This window comes from Mustela nigripes, chromosome 2 (assembly GCF_022355385.1).
Source record: "Mustela nigripes isolate SB6536 chromosome 2, MUSNIG.SB6536, whole genome shotgun sequence".
NCBI lineage: Eukaryota > Metazoa > Chordata > Mammalia > Carnivora > Mustelidae > Mustela > Mustela nigripes.
This window is the reverse complement of record NC_081558.1, coordinates 133,379,571-133,395,405: the sequence shown is the minus strand read 5'-3', so window position 1 is coordinate 133,395,405 and position 15,835 is coordinate 133,379,571. Positions and strand designations below refer to the sequence as shown.

At 39.3% G+C, this 15,835-nt stretch overlaps 1 protein-coding gene across 1 annotated transcript in view; it reads right to left on the bottom strand.

Moving 5' to 3' along the window:
* Positions 1-2,268: 2,268 nt before the first annotated feature.
* The window catches only part of SPTSSB (serine palmitoyltransferase small subunit B), a 33,124-nt gene continuing 19,557 nt past the window's right edge, over positions 2,269-15,835 (bottom strand). Inside the window, exon 3 of the mRNA XM_059391616.1 lies at positions 2,269-5,088. Within this exon, the coding sequence (XP_059247599.1) occupies positions 4,826-5,056 (231 nt within the window). The 5' untranslated portion in view covers positions 5,057-5,088 and the 3' untranslated portion in view covers positions 2,269-4,825. The remainder of the gene's footprint in view (positions 5,089-15,835) is intronic.

The window sequence follows — 15,835 nt, the reverse complement described above, 5'->3', positions numbered from 1 at the left end:
CGCCAGGCAGAGGCTGGGACCTGGGGCACTCTTTCCTCCATTTTGCAGTCTCCCCTCCCCCACAATCAGACATCTGGGTTAAGTGCTCCCTCTGTTAGGAACAAAAAATACAATAATAAAAAGCAGCAATTTGAGTTTTGAATTCCATCTGGAAATGATTAGAAGTGTGAATTTTGTTAATAGAATACGTCATCATTGTTCACAAAAAAGCTACAGAAATAGGCTTTGCCATTATAGTAAAGGCAACTGTAATTTTATTTTGGAACTCCTTCTGCCTCCTGTTTCCTCATAATTTCCAAAAAAAAAAATAACTGAAATTAAAAATTGGTCAGCCGTGCTCTGATAACACTACTATTAAATCTTCTCAATACTATTACTTTCACTGTTGTCAGCAGAATAATTCAGTAATGAATCAAAGAGAACTCGAGCCCTGAAGTTTGCTTTCAGAGTGTTTTCAAGCTCTAGAATTGGTCTTGGGATAATTTAATCCCTAGGAACAACCATGCTACTGATATTTGGTTAGTCCCGTTTTGATAATGCAAAGTACCTAGAGAATAACATTCTGTTTCATGGTGGAAAATGGAGTCCTTTTTCCAGTCAGAAGTATAAGGACTCTTGATGAGATACAGTGGGAAAAATAGAAAAAATATATGAAGCTGGCTTCCTTCAACCTCTCCTAGGATAATCAGCTCCGGAAATAACTTTACCAAAACGCCAAAACTTTTGGAGTTTAAAAGAAAAAGGTTTTGAGTATTTAATGGAATTACTCCTTTGCTCTGATCTATAAGTAAGATGTGTTGACTTTCTAGATCCACAATATATGTCAAATCAGATCATCTGAGTCTCTGCTTCTCTTGCTGCCCCCTTAGTTCAGCCCTCTCCTGCATGGGGTCTCCCCACTCTGACCCCTGCCTCTCCCTCCCACCCTCACACAACAGCCAGTGTCCCTCTCTTATAGGGTGAGATAACCTCCTTCCCACCTCATCTTCCTGCCTGCCATCCTACAGTGAGAGAAGTTTGGATTTATGTCTCACTGGGTCCCCAAAGTGCGCTACCTTCCCTGATTTTCTGTTGCTTCCTCTCCAGCACGTTGCTGTTCCTTTCATAAGACCTTACCACAACTCATAAATATTTTGTTTGCTTATTTTTTTCTTGTGTCCTTTTGTATACCAGATTGTATGACTCATGAATTTGGGAATGTTCTTGTTTCTGTCTCATTTATCTTTGTTTCCCAGTGGCAGCTCAATAGCTCAATGACTAGAACATAGTAGACTTTTCCTCCAGCTTTTTTTTTTTTTTTTTTTTTTTTTAATAAACACTTTCAAACAGGGGTGCTGGGTGACTCAGTTGGTTAAGCATTTGTCTTCGGCTCAGGTTGTGATCTCCAGTTCCTGGGATCGAGTCCTGCATTGGACTCCCTGCTCAGTGGAGAGCCTGCTTCTCCTTTTCCCTCTGTTCCTCTCCCATGCTCAGCTCTCTTTCTCTCTCTCTCTGGCTCTCTCTCTCTCTCTCTCTCTGGCTCTCTCTCTCTCTCTCTCTGGCTCCCTCTCTCTCTATTTTAAATAAACAAACAAAACAAAAAACAAACAACTTTCAAACATGCAGTAAAGTTAAGAGAATTTTACCACAGACTTGGGACTACCTGCCACGTAGTTTCTACTAGGATTTTTTCATCAGATATCTGTCCTCTCCATTCCTTTATCAATACATGGTTGGCTTTTAATATGTTTGCTGAATGAATGAATGAGTGCTACTCTTTTGGGTGGTAGACGGAAGCTGTTCATTCTGAGATTGGCCCAATACAAATACTGAGCTTCCTTATTTCTGTGTGGATACAGGGTATGGGCAATTATGTGATGTGCTCTAGAATGTGTACCTGCTAAGCTCTGTATTATGCACTGGGCTAGATACTGGGGACTGAGAAATAAGAACAAATTTCCTGCCTTCCAGGGGCACATGCTCTGCTAGAGAGAGAATCTAAATATGGTAATAATGGAAGAGGAAAGAAATAGAAGATGAGAACTAGTGATTTCTTTCTTTCTTTCTTTTTGTACACGCAACTTATTAGCAAAGACTGACCAGTGTTATCTTGGTGTTAAAACTGCCTGATTTCTCAGTATTTTGTATTCTTTTGTTGCACAAATAGGTAAAAGCAGTTGTTGACTTGACCAATATCAGGGCAGGAATATTTTAGGATTCCAAATTTGGTGAGTGACAAAGGCAAACCCATTTTATTTTATTAAAGATTTTATTTATTTGATGGAGAGAGAGAGAGAGAGAACTTGCAGGGAGAGTGGTGGGCAAAGGGAGAGGGAGAAGCAGGCTTCTAGCTGAGCAGGGAGCCTGATGTGGGGCTCAATCCTAGGACCCTGGGATCATGACCTGAGTGGAAGGCCCATGCTTAACTGACTGAGCCACCCAGGTGCCCTGCAAGCCCATTTTAACCATGAAACTTTTGACTTTTTTTTTTTTTAATTTCCATGATCACCATTGAAATATACAAATGACAGAAGAAAAGAAAAAGCATATAAAAAGTGTTTGTTATCTAGGCTAACGATGGTCACCATAAAGAGCATCTCTGCCTAATAGCAAATTGACAGAGCAGGCATAACAGGTGGGCATTTCTTCCCTTCTGCGTGCAAATAGGTTTTTTCCTCCCATACTATGTTTGATTACATTTGTTGAACCCTCAGAGAAAATGCTTACCTTCAAAGTGACATCCTAGGACAGTGCTGTGCAATATCCTTTATGAAGGTTTACTGTGTCTCTTCACATTTATTTTAACTCTTATTTTTAGAAGGAGGATTTTAAGAAGGTCAAGGCAGTATCTTTGTAATTGGATTCCAAGAGTACTTAGCAGGGGTCCATGTATATAAGGGTGTTGAATCATTGTGAACTGGGAATGTGTCCAAGTTCATGCTTAACTGCAAATCTTCTGTTAAATATTTAAAAGTGAAAGCAATCTTTCAAAATAGGCATATAGGCCTGGACAGCATAGAAATGGGTGAACACAGTACCTGGATAAGCAGCAAATGTGGAAACTGGGACCTGGGCTTCTGTGCCTCTGACCTCAGCTGTCTCCTCGAGCCCTTGCCTCTTTTAATCGATGTGGTTCTGCTTTCTAACTGGCTGTGACCCCATCCCATCATCTTTGATTTGCTCACGTTGTCCTCCCACGAGCTTGCATGTGGCACATATTTCTGGGACCTGAGTGGCCCCGCCCTGGATTTGCTTCCTTGCTTTGCCTCTAGGAGCTAAAAGACCTTGAACAAGAAATGCCTCTTTCTAAGTTCCACATACCTGTAACTGGGAGACCTTAATATTTACTTCAACATGGAAAATGGGTTCATTATGGAGAAGACCCTTGATAAAAGTTTGTTTTATCCTGCTGTTTTAAGATCAGTTGTCCCAATGGACTAGTAAGAAAAGATAAATTTGGGGACAAATGTGGATGGAAGCACCTAGATAGTGCAATATGAGGAAAAAGCAAATCTGGAGGTGAATATTTTATTTACAAAATTAAACCTAATTTTATTTTGCAAAAATCAACAAGTCCAGGTTCAGATCTGGTTTATCTTTAAAACATGTGTTTTTGGTTTTGCTTCATTTTGTTTTTAACAAACATGCACATTAATCAGGCATGCCAAAAATCTTTCTCTCTAGCCTTCCTTGGAAATGTTTTTTCCATAACACAAACATGGGTGTAAATATTGTCCAAAAACTATTTACATTTTTACCCTCAGAATTACGAACTTTAATATTTATTGAAAGGAAAGACAAACTGTAAGGTCTGGTCTTTGGCATTCACATTTGATTCAGCAGTACAATTAAAAACTTGTATTTGTTTTTAAGATAAACACTTTGAAGGAAATTTAATAAATCTTGTTTTTGCTGTGCAAAGGAGCCACTATATCAAAGCATTTAACTGGAGCTGTCGAGTTCCTGCTGGTAGAATATTACTTCCAGCCTATTTATTAGCTTTTCTTCCTGTAGCCCAATACGTACTCCCCCCACCACCTCCACTGAGTGAAATCACAGAAAGAAAGCAGTTTCTTTTCTCTTCCCCCCTCCCTTCCCAGCATCATGCAAGGCAAGGTTCAGCCTCACAAGTCACAATATCTGAATTTACTTTGATTATATTTTGTTCCTTACACTTAATATTTTTTGTATTATAATACTTACTGGGTTATCTAAAATCAACATTGTTGATTTTAAACTCTTATAAAGCCAGACTTTTAGAGGCATTTGAAATCATTCATGAACCATGTCTGAAAAGAGATAATTGCCTCCAGCCTATTCTTTTGCACTTTTAGTAAAAGAATTTTAGGTATCAGAAACTTATTAGAAAATAAGACTTTACGGGGCCCATATAATTTATTCATGTCTTTTTATATGTTGTAAACAAGGATAGGATACTTTTGACAGGAGCTTATGAACAAATTTTTTTAAAAAATATACCCTTTAGTGCAGAATAAGTATCAAGGGAGCATTTTAGATGATTCTGGTAGGTTTCTTATGAGCCTACTTTTCAGAAAAATTTTCTATGAAATTTCCTGATTAAAAAAAAATCTAAAGTTGTAGATTTCAGTTGAGAGAATATGATTGGCATGTGAAGTAAGATGTTTGTGTTATATGGTTGATGCACAATGTAGAGTGTATGAAAGAACCTAAAAGACATCTATCCCACATTTCAGGCAAGATATAAGAGTGCATAGAGAAGAGAGCTTTTCAGAGCAGATAGTGAAAGAAGACAGTATTCACATAAATCGGTAAGTTGTAAGCAAAATGTACATAGGCGATGCCAAGTCACAGAACGCAAACAAGATCAATTAGAAATTGTACTGTGATAGCCACACATTTTGGAAAAAAATTCCCAAGCCAGACGAATGTGGATTGGGATGAAAACATAGGCGGTGTACACCACCATAGCAACAATGGTTAGTAAGATGGTATTGAACATGGATTGCTCCCAGGGCTCCAGGACAGCACAGCAGCTAATGATTTGGTATTGATAGTAGAGCCAGGAGAAGTAGTCTTTCACATGCTTGAAATCCATGGTTGGCTCCTTCAAGCTGCGGAAAGTCTGTCCTGTTAACAGATCAGAAGAAAAATAAAATGAGGAACCAAACACAAACTCTCCTTAGAGTTTCATGATCTCAGCAGGTTAAAACCTTTCAAAGAATGTCAATGACCACTGGATGGATTGTCTATATGAATATTATATAGAAATAATTCACAGTATATTAATCATAGGAGCTCATAATATTGCCGCTATGAATAATAATTACTATAGGATTAATGGGAGCAATATTATTAATAATAGTAATATTTATCTAAAAATGATAATTTGTTGGTGGATAGTCTAGTGAAAATACCTAAAAATCAAGGCTAACCACATATTCTTTAGCTAAGTATATAAAGAGTGAGAAGTGTGAATATTCTGTTTCCTACAACATGTATTCTGGAAGAAGATTTAAAGAATGGTGTGCAGAAAAGAGTTAATAACAGCAAGCCTGAGGATGCTATCTTTATAAGGGTCTGCTTGCAAGTTTTTGGCCCTCGGCTGGCATCCGGGAACTTGGCTTTTGGAATGTTCTCTCTACTCCCTAATGGATAAGGATGATTCACTATGCCTAAACTGTGCAAACACCATAATTTTGGGGAATACATGATTTATTTTGGAAGACTGAAATTTTGGTGATCGTTAGGCAGAGGGTATCCACAGAACCAGCCTGAGTAAGAATCTTGAGGCTGAGTCTCTAATAAGCTTCTCTGGGTTGAAATATTGCATATGTATCACTGTACTTTTTGCTAGTGGAGAAAGCAGCACACTTGGTCTGTCCACTCATGGGAGGCAGAGAGCATCGGAAGCCTGCAAATGGATTTTTTCCAATTCTATCTGTATCTTTCTTCTTTGCCGATCCTGTTGTACAGCCTTTCACTGTAACAGTCCTTATTAGTACCGCTGTAATTGTAAATATATATTGAGCTCTGTGAGTCTTTCTAGTGAGTCACTGGGTATGTGGGAGGTCTTGGGGACCTCTGAAACAAATGGGAAGCGCAAAGTTGGGTGATCATTTGGGTTTTGGGTAGAGAATTTATGAAAACTTATAAAAATGTTTGTTGGTCCCCAGTTAGAATTACACTTACAATCACATGCATGTAAAACTTCCTAGAAAGAAGGGCATCTGTTATTTCTTAAAAAGGTTCTTGGGAAGATTCCGTAAACTTTCACAGACACTATGGGAATATAAGCTGATCTTTGTGCCCCTTCTACTTACTCCTAAGAATATCGTGGTACCTAAAGTCTACTTTGACTATGTTTACTATTCAAATCACAGTTAAAGTTTTTGAAGATCATTTCTATCTTCTGACCTAAAAATATCTCTCTTTTCTTTGATTCTCTTTGAGTAAAGATAAGATGTTTTGCTCCATTAGACTATGTACTCCTCAGGATATGGGGAAAACTTTCATCATCCTAAACCCTGGCCACAAAGATGGTCATAAGTAAATATGTACTGAATGAATGAGTAAATGAATGATAAGTAACCAACTTAAAAAAAAATATATAGCTCACTGACAGTTCCAACCTAAGTAGGATATGGTTAGCTATTGTTGACTTTCGACAGCTTGGTTTTGATAAGTAACTCTTTCTGATAAGGGTAATTTCCACAAAAACTTAAAATGAAAAGTCTTTGTGTTACCAGGTTATGATTATCTATAATAATGGCCAGGATAATCCAAATAAGTAGACAATACAAACTGAAGTCGTTGTGAAAAGTCAGTCTCCCAACTGTCCTAGAAGCCAGAGTGGGAACAACATAATTGGATTGAAATGCCTTGTCCTGGTAAGTGGACCTTGATTAAGAAGTCACTTCAACATTCTTTTTAAGTCCTAGATCTGGTTGCAGAGAAAGAGCAAGGCCAATAGAGTTAGGTCTCAGAGGGAATGAATGACAGAAGTGGTCATTTCAGTGAGCAATATTATCTAAGCAACCAACATTTTCCACTGATAGACCGAAATGGAGACAATTAGGAGGTATCACTATTTGAGATTTTAGACTGTCCTACTAGACAACTATATATTTCAAACTAACCTTAATCATTAAATATCTCACTCATGGCTACCCATATTTGCTTCTTCTTCATTATCTAGATAGGGTTCAGGGTGGCACTGGGTAACCATTCCAGAGTGTGAGAAAACATTCATCAGGTATCATGTCCAGGCTGTAGGAAAAGGTGGGAGACTGATGGCTCAGACAGGCCCAGACCCTCCCCTTGGGAAGCTGGGCCCAGTTGAGGAGACAGGTAGCAATCAAGTGGTATACACAAATATGTAATTATCAACTACATTATGCCTTTAAGGAAAAGAGCATTGTATGAGAGGCTGTGGGAAACCTGATCCAGTCTCAGCAAGTCTTGGAGGAAGAGATGCTTGAGATAAGATCTGAGGGATGACTGTAAGTCATACAGATAAAATGGGTAGTGTGGGGGTGGGGAGAATGGCCAAGAGAGGGATCAACCGATGTTTGTGCAAAAGTTAGAGGTGGGAAGAGGTTTGACAGATGTTTGTGGGGCTCAGGGAATGGAGCCATAGATATATGGGGATGGAGAGTGGGAGTAGGAGAAAACTTAAGAGACGGGAATGGCCAGAGTTAGGCCAAGCACTGCTGGGCCTATTTGGATGAGCTAAGTACTTTAGCTTTATCCTATGAGTGAAGTGGGCTGTGGTGGATTTAGGAGAATAAGGCATTAAGTTCATGTGGACACGTGGCTGTCTCTACATTCTCAAGCCAAGTTGAAATGATTTTGAAGACCAGACATTTCAAAAAATCTATACTTCTGCTGTCCCAAGGGCGTTACTCATTCAGAATCAACTTTCTACCAAAAATATGCTTAAAATATTCTGAATACTGTTTTCACTTTTATAAATGAGATAAAGTACTTATTTAGAAATATCATTGACTTTTTCTCTCTACATTTTAGCTTTTAAAAATATACATAATTAATTGCCTGGTCATAGCTTTCTCTTCTCTTTTTAATTTTTTTTTCAAGTAGTCTCTACACCCAATGTTGGGTGTAGCTTTCTCTTCTAAAATTAAATTTCTTGCTTGAGCAGCCCTGATGGCCACCTTGACTGCAATCCTATGAGAGACCTTGAGCCAGAGGCACACAGCTAAGTTGTGCCCAGATTCCTAAGCCACAGAAACCCTGAGAGTCAATGTTCATTGTTTTCAACTATAAAAACCCATCAATCAAACAGGCAAACATTAGATCTGAAACACACCAACACGCATTACACCAGAGGTGGATACCTGTTAAGACTTCGGTTGTACACTACTAATAATTTAAAGAATTGAGATTTTAAAAGCTTTTCTTTCCTTGCCAGTTTTCTGAGGCCCCTGTGTCACTTCCCACTCTCTCAGGAGCCAGTTCAGACATGCAAAAGTGCTTGTACCATTGGATATTTCTTCTTGATATGTTAAAGGTTAGTTGACCATAGAGTTGAAGATCCATATCTGGGCTCTCTAGTCTGTTCCATTGATCTATGTGTCTGTTTTTGTGCCAGTGGAAAAGAGACAGTCTCTTTAATAAATGGTTGCTGGGGAAATTGGACAGCTATATTCAGAAGAATGAAACCTGACCATTCTCTTACACCACACACAAAGATAAACTATAAATAGATTAAAGACCTCAATGTGAGGCAGGAATCCATCAAAATTCTAGAGGAGAACATAGGCAATAACCTCTTCAACATCAGCCATAGCAACTTCTTTCAAGACACATCTCCAAAGGCAAGGGAAACAAAAGCAAAAATGGACTTTTAGGACTTCATCAAGATAAAAAGCTTCTGTCCAGCAAAGGGAATAGTCAACAAAACAAAGAGACAACCCATGGAATGGGAAAACATATTTGCAAATGACACTACAGATAAAGGGCTGATATCCAAGATCTATAAAGAAATTCTCAAACTCAACATCCCAAAAAACAATCAAATAAAAAAAAGGGCAGAAGACATGTACAGATACTTCTCCAAAGTCTTAAGACATACAAATGGCTAACAGACACATGAAAAAATGTTTATCATTATTAGCCATCAGGGAAATTCAAATCAAAACCACATTGAGATATCACCTTATACCAGTGAGAATGGCAAAAATTGACAAGGTAAGAAACAACAAATGTTGAAGAGGTTCTAAAGAAGGGGGAACCCTCTTACACTGTTGGTGGGAATGCAAATTGGTGCAGCCACTTTGGAGAACACTATGGAAGTTCCTCAAAAAATTAGAAATAGAGCTACCCTATGACCCAGCAATTGCACTACTGAGTATTTACCCCAAAGATACAGATGTAGTGAGAAGGGCCACATGCACCCCAATGTTCGTAGCAACAATGTCCATGATAGCCAAACTGTGGAAAGAGATGAGATGCCCTTCAACAGACGAATGGATAAAGATGTGGTCCATATACACAATGGAATATTACTCAGCTGTCAGAAAGGATGAATACCCAACTTTTGCATCCGCATGGACAGGACTGGAGGAGACTATGCTAAGTGAAATAAATCAAGCAGAGAAAGTCAATTATCATATGGTTTCACTTATTTGTGGAACATAATAAGGAATAGCATGGAGGACATTAGGAGAAGGAAGGGAAAAATGAAGTGGGGGGAATCGGAGGCAGAAAAGCATGAGAGACTATGGACTCTGGGAATCAAACTGAGGGTTTTAGAGGGGAAGGGGGTGGGAGGATGGGTGAGCCCAGTGATGGGTATTAAGGAGGGCACAGATTACATGGAGCGTTGGGTGTTATATGCAAACAGTGAATCATGGAACGTTACGTCAAAAACTAATGATGTACTGTATGGTGATTAACATAACATAATAATAATAACAACAACAATAATAAAATGTTTGTACCACTACATCTCACTTCAGCCTCCTGAAGCCTAAAACTCAATAAAAGCCATTGATTTCTCCCCTCACTTTGGTTCTTTTTTCCCTTATTGATGAAAAGCAATTTTAAAGATGGTTTATTTGTTTCCTGGGTGGAAAGGTAAATACATAAATTAGTCATGGGGAGGAAAATACAGCATAAGAAATACAGTCAATGATTAACTGTAGTAACTTTGTATGGTGACTACACTTATAGTGCTGAGCACTGGTGATTGTGTTGTATCACTGTGTTGTACACCTGAAACTAATATAACATTGTATGTCAGCCACACTTTAGCAGAAAAATATTACTAATGCAGTCAGAAAAAAAAAGTAAATAGAATTATAGTAGGTTCTAGAATCTGTGTGCATTTTTACAGAATAAAATGGGATAATATTTCATAAAACATTAAAGAAAGGAAAAGGTGAGATGAGAGAGTTGGTTATTATTGTAAACCATCTGTTACAATCTATTGTTAGAATAACACTATATTTAGGTTCTAGATTTGATTAGGTAATATATTTCTACTTCCTTTTGAGCCCATTTAAAAATTTCCTATGGGACTATATCCAAGATTTAGAAAAGAGAAAGTCTTCAAGATGAGTAATGTGGGTAGAAGAATTCACTCATTAACAAATACATTTTGAATACTACTGTGTGTTTTTTTTCTGAACAGCAGTGGCTTCAGAAGGAATCCATCCCCAAAATAGCACTGCAGCCAGGAGATGTTTTTCTCGGCAGCACAGTACACCATGTAACAAACACATAGATTTGGGGTGTTTGATGATGCGGGGTGGATGAGGGGTCAGGAATGAGGGGAAAGGACATGGAAAGATGCTAGGAAGGAAACTAGGAGACTAGGTTGAATTTGGGGAAAGAAGATGGCAGAAATGCCATGAAATCAATTACCCATAGGTAACTTAGAACTGGATGAGAGCAAACATCTTAACGTCTTAATTTCTCACAATGAAATTTGGAATTCATTTGCTCACTTCCTTGAAGACCTAATGCCCTATCCCGGCAAAGCTAAATAAAGGACTTAAAATGGTAACTTTACTCAAGCACATAACAGATCTCCTTGTTTTCCATTGTGTGCTTTGAAAGATGATTTCTATACATGGAAATGAGGGCAACTGTAGTTTGTTGCCTCTTCAAAAAAAAAAAAAAAACAAAAAACTTCTCTCTAAACTTGACGATTTTTAAGACCTTCCTAGACCTTTAAGGAGGCTGTGCTTTTAGGGGCAGCATTGCTTAAGCAGATAGTGATGTGTCTTCGGGAGCCTGCATAGGTACAACTGACAGCTGAGGCTGAGTGATGGGTACGGCTTGAGTGAACTGGGAGGGCTGGGAGGCCCCATGGAACACAAAGCAAGTGAAATTCCAAGAAAGAAGCAGGGGGTGAAGCAAAGGGCAGCAGTGTTACGTGGAGGAATGGATGGTGAAGTCTAAGGAAAGGCTTTCCCTGGGCCATTGCTTTAAAAACCTGAGGACCATATGATAACTGACTCCCTCTGCTTGACTTATGTCACTCCGCATAATCTCTTCCAGTCAATTATCATATGGTTTCACTTACTTGTGGAGTATAAGGAATAACATGGAGAACACTGGGAGACGGAGAGAAGGGAGTTGGGGGAAATCAGAGGGGGAGATAAACCATAAGAGACTGTGGACTCTGAGAAACAAAGGGAGGGTTTTGAGGGGGTTTTGAGGGAATGGGTGAGCCTGGTGGTGGGTATTAAGGAGGGCAGGTATTGCATGGAGCACTGAGTGTGGTGCATAGACAATGAATTTTAGAACACTGAAAACAAAAACAAAAACAAAAACAAAACCTGAGGACCAGTGTGGGAAAACATTCTAAGGTGCCTAATGGATCTGATTTATCAGAGTTTCTCTAATAACAACAACAACAAAACAACTTATATATTCAAAGGATCCTTTATAGTTTGGAAAGTGCTTTTGTTGCATTTGCATAATGCAGCGTATGGGTTTGGGAATAAAGATAGACGTTGGTTCAAGTCCTGACTCTTCCACACACTGCCTGTGTGACTCGGGCCCAGTTACTTAATTGTGCTGGGTCTCAATTTCCTCACCTGTAAAATGGAGACAATAATCCCTACTGTTTAGAATTGTTGGAAGGATTAACAGAAATGCAAGCAAAGCATCAATTCAATGGGCTTGCGTATGGAGGAATCACATAGATCGGAAGATCGAGTCTAAGTGGAGAAAGCCTTCCCTTATTCCCTCCCTCTGTCCCTTTTGTTTGCTGAAAATAATTATTGACATGCTGGCAATTGCACTAGGAACTGGAGATTCCATGGTAACCATCGTCATTGCCCTTGAGGATTATAATTCAGCTGAGTATATTCCACCGGCATACATTAGAGATAATATTTACCACAAATATTGAGTAGCTAAAGTAAAATTTAGAATGTTAATTCCTGACTGGATGGACTGTAGAGATCCCCTAAACCAAATCACTCATTTTAAAGAAAAGGACCAAGTCTATGGGGCTGACATCAAATTGATATTAAATTGGTTAACACTGAAGTTGGTTTGTCAAACTGAATTGAAGTGACTGGACCCGGTGGGGGACACTCTGTGTCTTGGCAATTGACACTGGATGAATGAAAGGAAAATTCCAGTGCAGGTTTTCTGTGGTCTTAAAGGACTCCAAGCTGAGCAAGGACAATGCAATCAGCTGTGTAGGATATCTGGAAGATCTCAGCCCTACCCTCTGTTTCTCCAGACTCGACTCTTCCCTTACTCAAGGCTCTTCCCTGAATTCCCACAGATCAGATGCTCCTCCGACTAAATGAGGATACGGATGCCTGTTTATTGCAAATGGTACTGGGAACTGGCAAAAATTAAAGTTCTTGTTTGCGATACACATCTTAGCATGACTTTTACCCATACCACAATGCGCAAAATAATAAATTGGTTTGTTGTGATTATTGGAGAAGCTCTGATAATTGGCTTTATCAATAGTTTTAGCCAACTTGGCAAAGCGGAGTGTTACTAAGTGGAGGGGAGGAAGAGGGAGAAGGATTATTAGAGTCCAGGGGACACAGGAAGGGACTAAATCCTGAAGGGAATCTAGTGATGGAGAGGGACACTGGGGCCCTGGAAAATAATAAGGGCTTGGAAGTCCCCTAAGAAGTTATCTTACAATTGATAGGAGAGTTAGTGACTATTTTTTACTTCAGAATGTCATTGCCCTTTTATCAACAGATGATGACTTTTCCTCCCCTCACTAGATTTCTGTACAGTGAGGAAGGAGATAAAATTTCACCTCTTCTCTCAAAATGAACGGAGAGGACCTGGGACTTATGACCCACATTACTCAGGGGCAGGGCTTTGTTCCGGCCTGTATGGACAAGAAAGAATACATAGAGCAACAAGAAAACCCCACGTGCTCCCATGAACCCATGTATATGAGTCATGGAACGAGCGTTGTAAAAGAAATGTGGAGGGAAGGAAAGAAAGGAAGCCGGGCTTGCTCAGGAAGTTCTGTGTTGTTTTCTGTCCATGATGCCAGGAGGTTAGCAGCTGCACTGAGGGGGAAGCAACAGGTGGTGGGGCAGGCTGGAACTGACCTTGCGGAAATTGCAGGGGCCTGATCTTGCAACCCTCCTCCACCTAAAGAAGGTACTCCAAATTACCGGATTTTCTCAGTGTGAGATTTCCCTTTCTAAACATTAGCTAAAAATCAATCTTCCCTCTTGGGGGCAAAGAAAAAAAAAAAAACAAAAAACAAAACAAAACAAAACAAAACAAAACAAAAAAACAAACCCCAAAAAACAAAAAACAAACCCCTAACACATTTTTGGGTTAAATTTACTTCTAAAATGCCAGAATCGGGCTGAGGAAAAAAGTCAGAAGGCTCTGTAATTGATTTAGTTAATTCCTTTCTGACTTATTTTGGAACTTTGCATCAATCACTTAGCGTGCGTGCGTGCGTGTGTGTGCGCGCGCGCTTGCTTCATATTTGGAAACTGAAAATCTGAGATGTGAAATAAGTGTCCCGGCTGCTGCAGAGGGAGATGCTATATCTAAAAAGAGACTGTGTCTGTACTCAGAAGTAGATTTCTTTGGAAAGAACTCAATATGATTTATTCAGGTTCAAGCCTTCCTTTAATTAAGTAATTCATTTTTATTTTTATTTTTCTTAAAGATTTTATTTATTTATTTGTCAGAGAGAGAGAGAGCGCGCACACAAGCGGGGAAGCAGGAAGCAGAGGGGGAAGCAGGAAGCACAGGGAGAAGCAGGCTCCTTGCTGAGCAGGGAGCCCAATGCGGGACTCAATCCCAGGACCCTGGGATCATGACCTGAGCCTAAGGCAGCCGCTTAGCTAACTGAGCCACCCAGGGGTCCCTAGGTAATTCATTTTTAAAAGGAGCAGAGTGATTTCCTCCCTAAGGGTACTGTTTGACAAGGAGGGGGGTGGATAAAAAAGTAAATTTAGAGCAGAGAAGACTGGTTAGCACTACCCCAGCCAGTGGATCAAGGCAAAGATCGATAGTGATAAATGTTGTTGATGGTATGTATCCATGATATCATGGCATGAAAATGGCACTTTACCTCTGTAGTCTTCCCCCAAATAACCCACAACCTCAGTGTAATCATGAGAAAAAAACGTCAGACAAAATTCCAATAGTGCCTGCAAAACACCTGATCAGTACTCCTTAAAAATCTCAAGGTCATCAGAAGCAAGCAAAGTGCGAGAAACTGTCACAGCTCAAAGGAGCCTATGGAAATGTGACAACTAGATGTAATGTGTTATCCTGGATGGAATCCTGGAATAGAAAAAAAGGATATTAAGTAAAAGCTAAGGAAATATGAATAAAGTATTGGCTTTACTTAATAGCGTATCAACATTGACTCATTAATTGTAACACATGTCATACTAATGTAAGATCTTTTTTTTTAAAAAAAGATATTATTTATTTATTTGACAGGCAGAGATCACAAATAGGCAGAGAGGCAGGCAGAGAGAGAGTGGCAAGCAGGCTCCCTGCTGAGCAGAGAGCAGGACTCGATCCCAGGACCCTGGGACCACGACCTGAGCCGAAGGCAGAGGCTTTAACCCACTGAGCCACCCAGGTGCCCCTAATGTAAGATCTTAATAGGAGAAACTGGGTGCAGGGCATGTGAAAACTCTGTACTATCTTCTCAATATTTCTCTAAGTCTAAAGCTGTTCTAAACAATATGGTCTATTAATATTTTGAAGGCAAAATAATAATTAGGAAAGTCTTGAAAGGTCCAGAGTTCTCCCTATTCAAACTTCAATGAACTAAACTCTGTTCTTCTGGGAACATCTTGTCAATAACTTTGAACATAGTTAAATAATACCCTTTCATAAAGGAGTGACTCTCAAACATTTTTGAACAGAATATAGAGGGAAAGTATATTTTGCATCATGATCCTGAGTACCCACATGCACACAGCTCTATGACAGAAACAAATCTCTCAAAGGATTACTCTACAGTGCATGCTACTTTCTTTTCTATTCTGCTCTATTTGATTTGATTTAATTCTACTGCATTCTATGTTATTCTCTTCAGTCATTACAAAATATCCCAATTGCGAGCTACACCAGATATAACCTACAGTTGGAAACACCCAGCTTTAAGGCTTAACTCAAGTGCCAGCTACTTCAAGATGCCTCAGTACTGACCAATATGGCAGCCACTAGTCACATGGGGCAATTTAAATATTTAGTGCTCAGTAGCCACATGTAGCTCATGGCTACCACATTGGACAGCATGGATAGAGAACATTTCCATCACGGCAGCAAATTTTATTAGGCAGCACTATGGATTCTCTCCATATCTTGCTTGGACTAATGAAATAGCCTACGAACCTATCTTCTTTTCACCTTACAATCTTCCATCCTGATT